Source organism: Phyllobates terribilis, unplaced genomic scaffold (assembly GCF_046119375.1).
Source record: "Phyllobates terribilis strain yellow unplaced genomic scaffold, ASM4611937v1 Scaffold_35__1_contigs__length_13245226, whole genome shotgun sequence".
NCBI lineage: Eukaryota > Metazoa > Chordata > Amphibia > Anura > Dendrobatidae > Phyllobates > Phyllobates terribilis.
The window spans coordinates 249,316-262,630 of NW_027362795.1; the positions used below are offsets into that span (position 1 = coordinate 249,316).

At 41.5% G+C, this 13,315-nt stretch overlaps 1 protein-coding gene and 1 pseudogene across 2 annotated transcripts in view; one reads left to right on the forward strand and one right to left on the reverse strand.

The window, feature by feature from the left end:
* Positions 1–13,315, reverse strand: part of LOC141182572 (uncharacterized) — a 449,915-nt pseudogene that overhangs the window by 70,626 nt on the left and 365,974 nt on the right.
* LOC141182573 (uncharacterized) overlaps positions 1–13,315 on the forward strand; it is a 258,948-nt gene that overhangs the window by 18,211 nt on the left and 227,422 nt on the right. Inside the window, exons 2-7 of one of the 2 annotated variants that reach the window (XM_073660725.1) lie at positions 2,427–2,573; positions 2,703–2,882; positions 2,966–3,089; positions 3,173–3,270; positions 3,468–3,558; positions 8,118–10,026. In XM_073660725.1, coding sequence (XP_073516826.1) covers positions 2,481–2,573; positions 2,703–2,882; positions 2,966–3,089; positions 3,173–3,270; positions 3,468–3,558; positions 8,118–9,733 — 2,202 coding nt within the window. In that variant the 5' untranslated portion in view covers positions 2,427–2,480 and the 3' untranslated portion in view covers positions 9,734–10,026. Of the gene's footprint in view, positions 1–2,426; positions 2,574–2,702; positions 2,883–2,965; positions 3,090–3,172; positions 3,271–3,467; positions 3,559–8,117; positions 10,027–13,315 lie in introns of those variants that run through there. The other variant, XM_073660726.1, reaches the window with a different exon arrangement.

Sequence of the window (13,315 nt, forward strand, 5' to 3'; positions counted from 1 at the left end):
AGGGAGTGCACAAACCGGTCCATCACCACCCGCTCTACCATCTGCGCAGGTGTAGGGGAATCCGGTACCAGCAACTTCTGGACCAGGTGCAAGAGGTCAAACATTTGGAAGCTAGGTTGTTTGTCCCGGTGATTACCCCAGTGGGCGAGAATCTCAGTTTTTAGCTTGCCATACCCTTTGGCGTCCTGCAAAGCTAAATCATAGTACACCTTCTGGGGCTCTCACGTCAAGTAACGCGCCAATGCATCAGCCCTCTGCTCTGGCGTAAGTTTCTCCATCTCAGCGACCCTTTCAAACTAGGAATGCCTGAACGTCATCCACCAAGGTCATTTTCTGCAATGCCCGTTGTGACATGCAGAAGTAGTGCTGTTGCAGTGTGACATGCAGAAGTAGTGCTGTTCCTTTAAAAGCATTCAGCAACTATTAGCAGTAACAAAAGCACAAGAGACAGGTAGTGTTGTGCTCCAGAAGCATCCAGCAACTAGAGGGGTTAACACGGTCACAGGAGTACAGTGTCCATTTTAGGACATGATCAGATATCAAAATCAAACATCATAATGATGTCAGTTTGAGGCTAAATACCCTGTCTGACTAGTGTTTCTGACTAGTGACTTTGATAAGTGACTTTTACAACTGTAATAATAATAAAAAAAAAGTCACTGTTCGCTGATGGGATTTGAACCTAAAATTCTGTATCCAGACACCAGTGCACTAACCACTGAGCTATTAACTCAGTTGAAGAAACCTAGGAGTTCCATTTGGTTTTATAATTTTCAGTGCAAATCTGATTGAAACTCATTGGGACTTATGCACAGACTGCAAGCAAGACCAATTCAAATGATGTTTGATTTTGATGTGTGAGTCTGATGTGTGACTTTCTTCAAACATCAGAATCACAATGACTTTTAGTCACCCTGAGTAGTTTCATGGTTGAAAAGCTGCCAGTTACTATCACTTGCCTGGATAGCTCAATGGTAAGGCATCAGCCTCTGAAACTAAAGTGTCACAGTTCAAATCCCAATAGAAATATTATTTTTATTATTATTAGTTTTTTTTTTAACTATCCCTATTTAGCACACAAACTACAGGGGTGTTTTACTTTTAAATATCTGACATTTTGATTGTCATCGTGACGTGTTAAGAGTTTCAGACAAGCTGTCTATTTGCATGGTAAATTACATAGCCAAAGTAAATTGGGAGGCACTAATTTACTACATATCTATTTCCAAGTGAGTGTTCATTTGCATAATTTCTTAAAGGGGTCTAACGATAACATTTCTTTATTGTCAATTTTTCTTTCCATCCACCCAAGAACAGGCTGCAAACTCCCAATTTACTTTTGCTATGTAATTATTATAATTATATATCACTACCTAAATAATCAGATAATGAACCTACAGTTTAATGGTAAGGCATCTGTGTAACATAGTTTTGGTTTGAAAGGATAATAGTAGTAATAATAATAATAATAATAATAATAAAAAGTTCAGTGTCCCTACAGGTTTTTCTTGGCTTATGAGATTAACCATGATAATACTTAGTAATTGTGATTCTTATTCTGATGTGTGAGAAAAGTCAGATATCAAAGCCAAGCATCAGTGAAGTTTGTGTGCTCGCCAACATCATTTAAAAAATAAAAGTTTATTTTTTCTGCACCAGGGATTTAAACTCAGAACTAGTGATGGGCGAGCACTAAAATGCTCGGGTGCTCGATACTCGGGTTGAGCACATTGGAATACTCGGGTGCTCAACCCGAGCAACGAGCCCAATGTAAGTCTATGGGAAACTCAAGCATTTTTCAGGCGGCTCCCTCCCCCCGGCTGTCTGTTTTTGATCAAAAATAGCATGAAAGCTATCCCACCATGGCAAGGTGAACCCATTCGGGATAGTCCTACTCTGTATAATATTAAAAAACCTTACCATGTGTCAAAGCCTCAAACTTCTGTGTGTGAATCAGACATGAGATCTAAAGTGATAGAAGATTACTGTCCAGGGAAGATGGGAAACATTCATATAGACGACCGGTGGAGATGTAGTCAGTGAAGCACTCTAGCCAAATATGTTTCTGGAGCCGTAGTAGAAGATGAAGATGTCGTCCTCATCATGAAGTAGTTATTCCTCATGTCACGTGTAATGAATATCTCCTGCAGTATTGCTAATGCCGATTCCAGTGTCGATAAATGAGCTGAGAATTAGCTTTGTGGAAGATGAGTCTTTGAGAAACTAGTTCAGCTACAGACTCCAAGGAAGAAACTGCTTGTTGTCTGTGGCCTAAAATATATAGGTTTTATTACTAGGTGTAAAGAAAAAACTAAATACTGTAAAATAATATATCTCCTCATATGTTTTCCTTTATTATCTCCAGTAATTGTATTATTACACAGGATTTTTATGATGTTACATCGGCTCATCATCTTCTCATTCAGGTCCCTACAATATCAGATCCTCTCAGTGAAGATCTATTAAAGAGAATTTTCCTTATGGAATCATCAAAGGTGGATTTGGACAGAGACCAGATGATGGAGAGGATATTACACCTCACCCTAGAGATCCTCTTCCGGCTTACTGGAGAGGTGAGAGATTCTGATGATGTCACATTACATCATTCTTATCTATGGGAATAACAGATGGACAGAACTGGAGAGGTGAGGACTCTGGAAATGTCTGTAGTAAGATTTATTAATGTGTCTCTCCATAACCAGGATTACACAGTAGTGAAGAAAACCTCTAGTGAGCACCGTCAGGTCCATATGTCTGAGGGATGGGGAAGACCCCTGAGCCCATTCACAGTGCCTCCATCTCAAGCCTTGATACATGAGGTCATCAATGACCAGAAGATCCTAGAACTCACCTACAAGATGATTGAGCTGCTGACTGGAGAGGTGACACTGCTGGGAATACTGGGATATTATACAGTAACACAATGAAAGGATCGGGGGGATGACTGTATCATTGTATGTGTCAGGTTCCTATAAGGTGTCAGGATGTCACTGTCTATTTCTCCATGGAAGAGTGGGAGTATTTAGAAGGACACAAAGATTTGTACAAAGACGTCATGATGGAGGTTCCCCAGCCCCTCACATCACCAGGTAATAGACAGGACTAAATACACACGACCTATAATTATCTGTATGTAAAGAATGAATTCAGTCCCTGTATGTGTTTCCTCCAGATCTATCCAGTAAGAGGACAACACCAGACAGATGTCCCCATCCTCTTCTTCCACAGGACTGCAAACAAGAAGACCCCAGTGTTCCTCAGGATCATCAGGTAGATGGAGAGAAGGTGTCATGAGATTTCCCCTATGATGTGTAGACGGCTGTGAAGATCTTGTGCTCAGTCTTGTTTTATCCACCAGTATTATGTGTTTTCTATTTGTGTAATGAGAACGGTGGAGATGGCAGGATTAGATCTGATCATAGATGTGACTTCTCATCTGTTTGTGACTTTTACAATATTTGTTTCAGGGTGAAGATCTGGCCCATATTAATACTACAGAGGCATATGTGAGGGGTGATGAGCGGTGTAAAGAGGAGATTCCTACATATGACTACCCAGGTGAGTAGTAACCACTAAAAGCAGAGAAGTCACAGATTCTTCTCAGTCACCGGCTGTGGCTGCTTTATCGGTTGTTTAGTTCAGCTGTATCATAATAGTGTGATCACCATTTTGCCTCCAGACCACAACATTCTCTTCCACCCAAAACTGTTCAAATGATTTTGGGCATTGAAACCCTTTTCCATAGAACTTACAACCTGGAGGATCCACCTACTCCCTGTGATTAGGAGACGTTACCTGCCCAGATCTGTAAACCACAAAGCCAGAAAATTACTTGAAGAAAAATATTATGATGGGCCTGTAAGAGAAAGTGGAGGGTAATGATGCTGTTGGCTTCCTAGATCCCTGATATCTTATTGGATGAATCTACCTTCTCTCCCTTCTGTGCTGCTGAATGTTCTCATATGGTCCCTACAAGACCAGGTCCAAACTTTCTGGCCGAACGTCACTTTTATGATCGACAGCATTAAATGTGCAGTGAGGCTGAGTGTGAATTTCTGTACAATAACACCAGAGTTTCCCTTTATCCTGACTTTTCAATTTCTTTTAAAACCGACTAACTTCATACAGGATCGCGATTAACTATGCAAAAAGCATTACACCTGTGCCATGATATACAGATGCTTCTCAATAAATTAGAATATCATCAAAAAGTTAATTTATTTCAGTTCTTCAAAAAAGTGAAACTCCTATATTATATAGAGTCATTACACACAGTGATTTATTTCAAGTGTTTATTTCTGTTAATGTTGATGATTATGGCTTACAGACAATAAAAACACAAAAGTAATTATCTCAGTAAATTAGAATACTTTATAACACCAGCTTGAAAAATGTTTTTAAAATCCCAAATATTGGCCTACCGAAATGTATGTTCAGTAAATGCACTCAATACTTGGTCGGGGCTCCTTCTGCATCAATTACTGCATCAATGCTGCGCGGCATGGAGGCGATCAGCCTGTGGCACTGCTGAGGTGTTATGGAAGCCCAGGTTGCTTTGATAACAGCCTTCAGCTCGTCTGCATTGTTGGGTCTGGTGTCTCTCGTCTTCCTTTTGACAGTACCGCATAGATTCTCTATTGGGTTAAGGTCAGGCGAGTTTCTGGCCAATCAAGCACAGTGATACCGTTGTTTTTAAACCAGGTATTGGTACTTTTGGCAGTGTGGACAGGGGCCAAGTCCTGCTGGAGAATAAAATATCCATCTCAAAAAAGCTTGTTGGCAGAGAGAAACATGAAGTGCTCTAAAATTTCATGGTAGACGGCTGCGCTGACTTTGGTCTTGATAAAACATAGTGGACCTACACCACCAGAAGACATGGCTCCCAAACCATCATGAATTGTGGAAACTTCACACTAGACCTCAAGCAGCTTGGATTTTGTGCCTCTCCACTCTTCCTCCAGACTCTGGGACCTTGATTTCCAAATGAAATGCAAAATTTACTTTCATCTGAAAACAAGACCTTGGACCACTGAGTAACAGTCCAGGTCTTTTTCTCCTTGGCCCAGGTAAGACGCTTCTGGCGTTGTATGTTGGTCATGAGTGGCTTGACACAAGGAATGCGACACTTGTAACACATATCCTGGATACTTCTGTGTGTGGTGGCTCTTGAAGCAATGACTCCAGCAGCAGTCCACTTCTTATGAATCTCCCCCCAAATTTTTGAATGGCCTTTTCTTAACAATCTTTTCAAGGCCGCAGTTATCCCAGTTGGTTGTGCACCTTTTTCTACCACACTTTTTCCTTCCACTCAACAGCCAGCTTCTTTAGCAATGACCTTTTGTGGCTTACCCTCCTTGTGGAGTGTGTCAATGACTGCCTTCTAGACACCTGTCAAGTCAGCAGTTTTCCTCATGATTGTAGAGCCTACTGAAACAGACTAAGGGACCTTTTTAAACGCATAGGAAGCCTTTGCAGGTGTTTTTTGTTAATTATTCTAATTTACTAAGATAATGACTTTTGTGTTTTCATTGGCTGTAAGCCATAATCATCAACATTAACCAAAATAAACACTTGAAATAGATCTCTGTTTGTAATGACTCTATATAATATATGAGTTTCACTTTTTATATTGAAGAACTGAAATAAATTAACTTTTTGATGATATTCTAATTTATTGAGAAGCACCTGTATCTCTAAGCTGTGCGAGGCTGATAGCTGTAATATATTGTAATATTTACACCTGCATGAATGTGTCGGCATGACTCGAGCCCTGGTATGTTCATTGATTCACTTCACGTCATAAATTCCATTATGTTTTCAATCCTAAGGAATTCAGATTACTGCACAATCTCTCCTGAAATGGGGGCGCTAATACTTTCTCTACTCTTCTGATCAGGTTATTGTAGCTCCAATGGTCCACCATAAATAAGTGTAAGTTAATGTTGGAGTTCTCCCCTCATACATATGTTCTTGTTGAGGATGTAACATATTTTTTATGTCTTTATTTATAGGTTTATTCTGTATAATAGTTTGATTGTGGTGGGATCGGCCGGCCTCACTTATGTGAATCTGCAAGTCCCTGATAGTCTTTAAAAAAAATGGTCTCCATTACGTCTTCCTAATGCCCGAGGTCTAAATATAAGACACCTCAGCTCTGCACAATTATAAAAAGTTCATTTAAAATGTCTAATATTTCTTCTTGAAACTCATCTGATCTGAAAATATTGGCACTTAGCGATAATTTAGATTGCCAAGAGCCACCGAGCCCCATACTCTAATTACTACAGAGAGGTTTCACCACCATTTACTCATTTTTTTACTAAAGAAGCCTGTTCAGCTTGATTTCTTCAGTTCTTCAGTAGATGTGTTATGGTCTATAGTCACAGTTTTGCCCATCACCCTTTTAACTTCTTTAAAGGGAATCTGTCATCCCCTGTGAGATTTGAGACCCCTAATATGGGCATACAGGTTATAGAAAAGTAAATCTATACATGCCTGTGTGGCCCATAGTAGAGGTCTGCTTGCAGTGAAATGGAGTTTTATAAAGTCTGTCTTCACATGCTTGGCGTCCCCCGGACACAAAGAAATCCCCACCTATCTCTTTAGTTAGTCTATAAATTCCCGCCTATATGCTTATTTAGCATGTCCCCCCCCCCCTCCCCTGCACGTCACAGGGCCCTGTGACGTGCTCTCTTGTCACTCAGTTCCTGCACATGCGCGTTGCGACGCTCACATCAGGAGCGCTTTGTTTCCTCCCGGCCTGTTTGTCTCTGCACTGTTCCGCAGTGTTCTGGTGCACCGGGGAGGCTGCACCGGGGAGCCTGCACACCAGAACACTGCGGAGCATTGCAGAGACAAACAGGCCGGGAGGAAACAAAGCACTCCCGATGTGAGCATCGCATTGCACATGCGTGGGAAATTAGTTAGATCAGTGCATGTCACAGGTCCCTGTGACGTGCAGGGGAGGTGGGGAACATGCTAAATAAGCAGATAGGCGGGGACTTCTTGGCGTCCGGGGGACGCCAAGCATGTGAGAGGGGATTTTATAAAACTCCATTTCACTGCAAGCAGACCTCTAGTATGGGCCATACAGGCATGTATAGATCTACTTTTCTATAACCTTGTATGCCCATATTATAGGTCTCAAATCTCCCAGGGGGTGACAGATTCTCTTTAACCCCTCTACATGGATCTGGACTTACACAGAGGCCCGTAGGCTTGGGCCACGGTGTTACCTGCTGTTCTGTGGTGTGAGATGGGAAGAAGAATAGTCCGTTAGCCGGGTCAGAACCAGGAGGGCAGAGAAAATACAAAATCAGAAGAAACGAGTAGTCAGTAAACAGGCCGAGGTCACAACAGGAAACAAATACACAAGCCGGGAGCTGAGCACAGGGGACTGAACCAGAGGAGAACAAGGCTGTATCTGGCAGCTTCCGGCAATATGCTTCCAGCTTTAGTAGGGTGCGGTGCTTTCCAGTTCTCTGAAGGAGGGAGCAGATTACTCCAGCTGGACAGCACGCACACCCATACTGCCAAACTGGATGATACTACTTGTCCCAGCAACCCTAATCTTAATGGCTGGACAGAGCCTGCACCGCCCAGAGCTTCTGGTTCCAACGTCTCCTCCATCACCAGTGATGCCTGCAGAATGAATAAGGCTCCTGCTGACAGAATTAGACGTTGCAGGAGCAGATCCCAGAAAAAATGGGACACACGATTTTAAGAAACCTTGATATGACAAAATGAAAGAAAACCAGAGCAGTAGAAATCCCCATAAAGTGACTCCATCTTGGAAATTATAACCTTCAGGTAATTAATCTATAGGAGTAGGGAATATTTTGATTCCACAGGCACTTTCCGGAAATTAGCACGCAGTGGATGTTGGAGAGTGAAAATTGCAAACATTCCATTTCATTACCCAACACACAGTGCCCAGATAAATTAAGTGGGTTCTAAATGTGGTTTGGGCACAGCCTTTTAGACTGTGAACTGTCATTGACTTGGTGAATAATTCTTTTTTTTTACGTAACTTGCCATTTTTACAGACACTAAGTAAAAATGTGAAAAAATGTAAGAATATTTTATTCAAAAACAATACTTAATTTTATTCTTGGCAGATGACTGTACCAGGAGATCAGAAGGACAACTGACATCTTTTAAATCACATGAGGTTGAGATCCCACAAGATACAATTGAAATAAATGCCATTACTCCAGATATAACATCATCCCATCACAGCAAAGATCAATCATCTAATCCTTTGAAACAGGTCCTGTCTTCTGATACATTAGCGACTACTAAGGAAAATCAAAGTTACAAAATAAGCATTAAAAAACAAACTGCTCCTAAAGCAAAGAAGACATTTTCACCTTCAGAATATAGAAATACTCTTCTTAAACAAGAAAAAAATCCCAGATCAGATCTTGTGAGGCAGAGAAATCACACAGGGGAGAAACCTTTTTCCTGTTCAGAATGTGGGAATGGTTTTAACTACAAATCAGAGCTTGTTATACATCAGAGAACCCACACAGGGGAGAAGCCTTTTTCATGTTCAGAATGTGGGAAATGTTTTAACCAAAAATCAGCTTTAGTTATGCACCAGAGAACCCACACAGGAGAGAAGCCTTTTTCATGTTCAGAATGTGGGAAATCTTTTAACTATAAATCAGTTTTGATTAATCACCAGAGAACTCACACAGGGGAGAAGCCTTTTTCCTGTTCAGAATGTGGGAAATGTTTTAATCCAAAATCAGCTTTAGTTATGCACCAGAGAACCCACACAGGGGAGAAGCCTTTTTCTTGTTCAGAATGTGGGAATGGTTTTAGCTACAAATCAGAGCTTGTTATACATCAGAGAACCCACACAGGGGAGAGGCCTTTTTCATGTTCGGAATGTGGGAAATGTTTTAACCATAAATCAGTTTTGATTACTCACCAGAGAACTCACACAGGGGAGAAGCCTTTTTCCTGTTCAGAATGTGGGAAATGTTTTAACCAAAAATCAGCTTTAGTTATGCACCAGAGAACCCACACAGGGGAGAAGCCTTTTTTCTGTTCAGAATGTGGTACTGGTTTTAACTACAAATCAGAGCTTGTTATACATCAGAGAACCCACACAGGGGAGAGGCCTTTTTCTTGTTCAGAATGTGGGAATGGTTTTAACTACAAATCAGAGCTTGTTAATCATCAGAGAACCCACACAGGGGAGAAACCTTTTTCTTGTTCAGAATGTGGAAAATGTTTTAACCTAAAATCAGTTTTGGTTAGACACCAGAGAGCTCACACAGGGGAGAAGCCATTTTCATGTCCAGAATGTGGGAAAAGTTTTAAACATAAACCGGTTTTGGTTAATCACCAGAGAACTCACACAGGGGAGAAGCCATTTTCATGTCCAGAATGTGGGAAAAGTTTTAAACATAAACCGGTTTTGGTTAATCACCAGAGAACCCACACAGGGGAGAAGCCTTTTTCCTGTTCAGAATGTGGAAAATGTTTTAAACAGGAATCGGCGCTTTATACACATCAGAGAACTCACACAGGGGAGAAGCCTTTTTCCTGTTCAGAATGTGGGAAATGTTTTAACCGGAAAGCGCATCTTGATAGACATCAGAGAACTCACACAGGGGAGAAACCTTTTTCCTGTTCAGAATGTGGGAAATGTTTTGTGACGAAATCATCTCTTTTGAGTCACCAAAGAATTCACACAGGGGAGAAGCCTTTTTCATGTTCTTAATGTGGGAAATGTTTTACACGGAAATCAATTCTTAATAAACATCAGAGAAGCCACACAGGTGAAAATCCTTTTTCATGTTCAGAATTTTGGAAATGTTTTAACCGAAAATTGTATCTTCTTAAAGGGGTTACTAAGAAAAAAAAACAAAATAAGTCAGCTCACCCATTGAGGAATCCAAAGCTCAGGAAACCAGCAGGAATACGAATCGAGAGCAGAAAAAAATCCAGCTTCAATGACTAAAGACCTTACTGTCTGAAACGTGTCTGCTAGAAAATATTTCCCCCTCTAGAGGTCGTAACATCCATGCTGTTATCTCAGATTTTTTATATTTACTCAATAAAGCAATGTTTTTAGAGGATCATTGAAGCTGTATTTTCTTCTGCTCTCGATTCTTAAAGGGGTTGTCCACTACTTGGACAATGCTTTGTCATTCCTGATGTTTGGCCTCGTTAAATGTGACGCCAGCGCTGATTGGGCTCACATGGCGAAACAGCCTGACCTGAGCCCCGGGAACACAAGTGCTGACACCGATGGAACGGCACAAGTATGGGAGGTTTGTATAATTCTTATACTAATTTTTGTAATAAGTATATTGTTTATCCATTATGTATATATTCAGTGTGTTCATTAATAGAGATTTGAATCCTTAGGTATAGAAATATAGGTTTATCAAAAGATCATAACAGGTCTACTTTTCAGTCATGCTCTTTGCGGTCAGAAGCATCTAACATTCTGAGATACAGTTGTGTAAAACAAAGTGTTTGCCCCGTCCTGATTTCTTATTCTTTTGCATATTTGTCACACCTAAATGTTTCAGATCATCAGATGTAAATATTAGACAAAGATAACACAAGTAAACACAAAAAGCCATTTTTAAATGAAGGTATTTTATTATTAAGGGAAAAAGAAATCCAAAGCTCCAGGGCCCTGTGTAAAAAAGGCCCCACTCATGCCCCACTTAAAACCTAAATTAACTGTGGTTTATAACATCTTTGGGAACCTGAGTTAAATTTCCCTAGCCACACTCAGGCCTGATTCCTGCCACACCTGTTCAAGAAAATACTTTAATAGGAATTGCTTGACAAAGTGAGGTAGACCAAAAGATGCTCAAAAGCTAGACATCATTCCGCGATCCAAATAAATTCAAGAACAAATGAGAAAAAAGTAATTGAGATCGATCAATCTGGAAAAGGTTATAAAGCCATTTCTAAAGCTTTAGGACTCCAGCGAACCACAGTGAGAGCCATTATCCACAAATGGCAAAAGCATGAAACAGTGGTCAACCTTCCCAGGAGTGGCCGGCCCACCAAAATTACTCTAAGAGCGCAGCGGCCGCTCATCCAAGAGGTCACAAAAGACCCCACAACAACATCCAAAGAATTGCAGGCCTCACTTGTCTCAGTTAAGGTCAGTGTTCAAGACTCCACCATAAGAAAGACACTGGGCAAAAATTACCTGCATGGCAGAGTTCCAAGACTAAAACCATTGCTAAGCAATAAGAACATAAATGCTCTTCTCAGTTTTGTCAGAAAACATCTTCCTGTGAATGAGGTTCACATATTGTTGTACTTCATTGAGATATCTGAGCTTCTATATCAGAATTATTTCCACTTATACTATTAAGTAACTAGCAAGTGTGGTGATCCTTGTGTATCTCTAATTATGCAAAAGGGGTCAAATATGACCATTTAGGAATTTACTGTGGGCCACCATTCCATATTTTTTGTAGTGATAAAGTAGATCTACGTGCCTATTGCATGATGGGAGGATGTGCAATACTTGTTTTTAGTCTCCCATGACGCTGATCTCAGAGAGAGGATTTTTCATTTGGTGGAATGCAATCCAATACCATATGCACTCCGGCATGGAACGTAGACATCTGGGCATGTGACAATGATCCTAGATGCGCTCCAGTGTGGAATGATAACTACGGGCATGCGCAGTCACAGGTACGAGTGGCGCGGCGGCAATCAGTTTATCTGGCGTTTCAGTGTAAAGCACGTCACTTCTGGACATGCACACTAGGGGATGGACATTATCGAACCTCTAGCTCATGAGAAGTAGCGCAGGTGCAGTACATTATTGTAGACAGACTCTATTCTGTATATCCTGTGACAATTCACCTCTAGGAATGGGAATGGGCCTCCTAGTCTGGGAGGGGTTTTGGATGAATTGGGATATTTATACATGGGCACCTGGCTATTAGGCACACTATGCTGAACATCATGAATTAACATCCCTGAATTAAGTCTCCTGATGAACCTGTTGGGGAAATGCTTTGAGGCGGATTATTGAAACATTCTCTGAGTATCATACCCTTTCCTTTATAGATATTGTAGGGGTTTACTCACTTGGATGCGACGGGAGGATAACATGAGGCATATTTCTTGAAAAGTATCATGTGGGTTTATTGCTTCATAAACCCAGAAGCCAAACAGAAAAGCAAATAGCCTTTAGATCAGGCAAACAAAGTAAATGTCCTTAGCAGGTCTCTGCTCAGCCAGGCCTGTGTGGCACACAAGCTGGGGTAGCGTCCAGTGTCCTGGTTTGGTCTGAAGACAAACATACACAGGAGGCCTTCTCCCTCCAAACACACAGACCATGTGCCAAACAACAGCCTTCATTTTATAGGCTGTTAACCACACCCAGTGGAGCGGTATGTGGGTAGCTGGACCTGCCCATTCTCTCCTAGCTACCCATAACCCGGCTCCCAGGTGCACCAAACCATCCTCTTAGTGCTTATGTGCCCTAGAGAAACAATCCGGGTTACATCACAGAGACCAGCCATCTCTGTGACACATACCTCCCATCGACTACGCAACCATTAGCCCCCTTACAATGCCTTGATACATATCTGGTTTTATGATTACCCCACGGCTGATTAAAGGGAATCTATCGCCCCCTGGGACTTATCTGACCTCTAATATTGGCATGCAAGTGATATAAATGTGAATCTATACATACCTTTATGCCTCATATTAGAGGTCTGTTTGCTGTGAAATGGCTTTTTATTATTCAGTGAAGATTCCAATGCTTGCTGGCTGGGGGAAGGGAAGAAATCCCCACCTACTGTGTTAATTAAAATATTTCCCACCTCCCCTGCACGTCACAGTGCCCTGTGACGTGCAGTCACCATGTCCAGATCCCGCGACTGCGTGCTTTTTACGGTAGTGATGAACTTGTACTGTGTACTATGCAGTTATAGTACTGAAGGGATCTTGAGCCCAGGCGCCGGGAAGTTGCCGTGATTCGCCAGTGCACAAGATCCCTGCATATGACTGCATAATACACAGTACAACTGCGCCTTCCGTAAAAAGTGAAGTGCGCGGGACCTGGACATGGTGACTGCACGTCACAGGGCATTTCTTCCTGTCCACCGGCCCGCAAGCATCGGAATCTTCACTGAATAAAAAGCCTTTTCACAGCAAACAGACCTCTAATATGAGGCATACAGGTAAGCATAGATTCACATTTCTATCACCTGTATGCCCATATTAGAGGTTAGATAAGTCCCAGCGAGTGACAGATTCCCTTTAATCAGCTATGGGGTAGTCGGTGGAGTGGATTCCCTTTAATAAATAC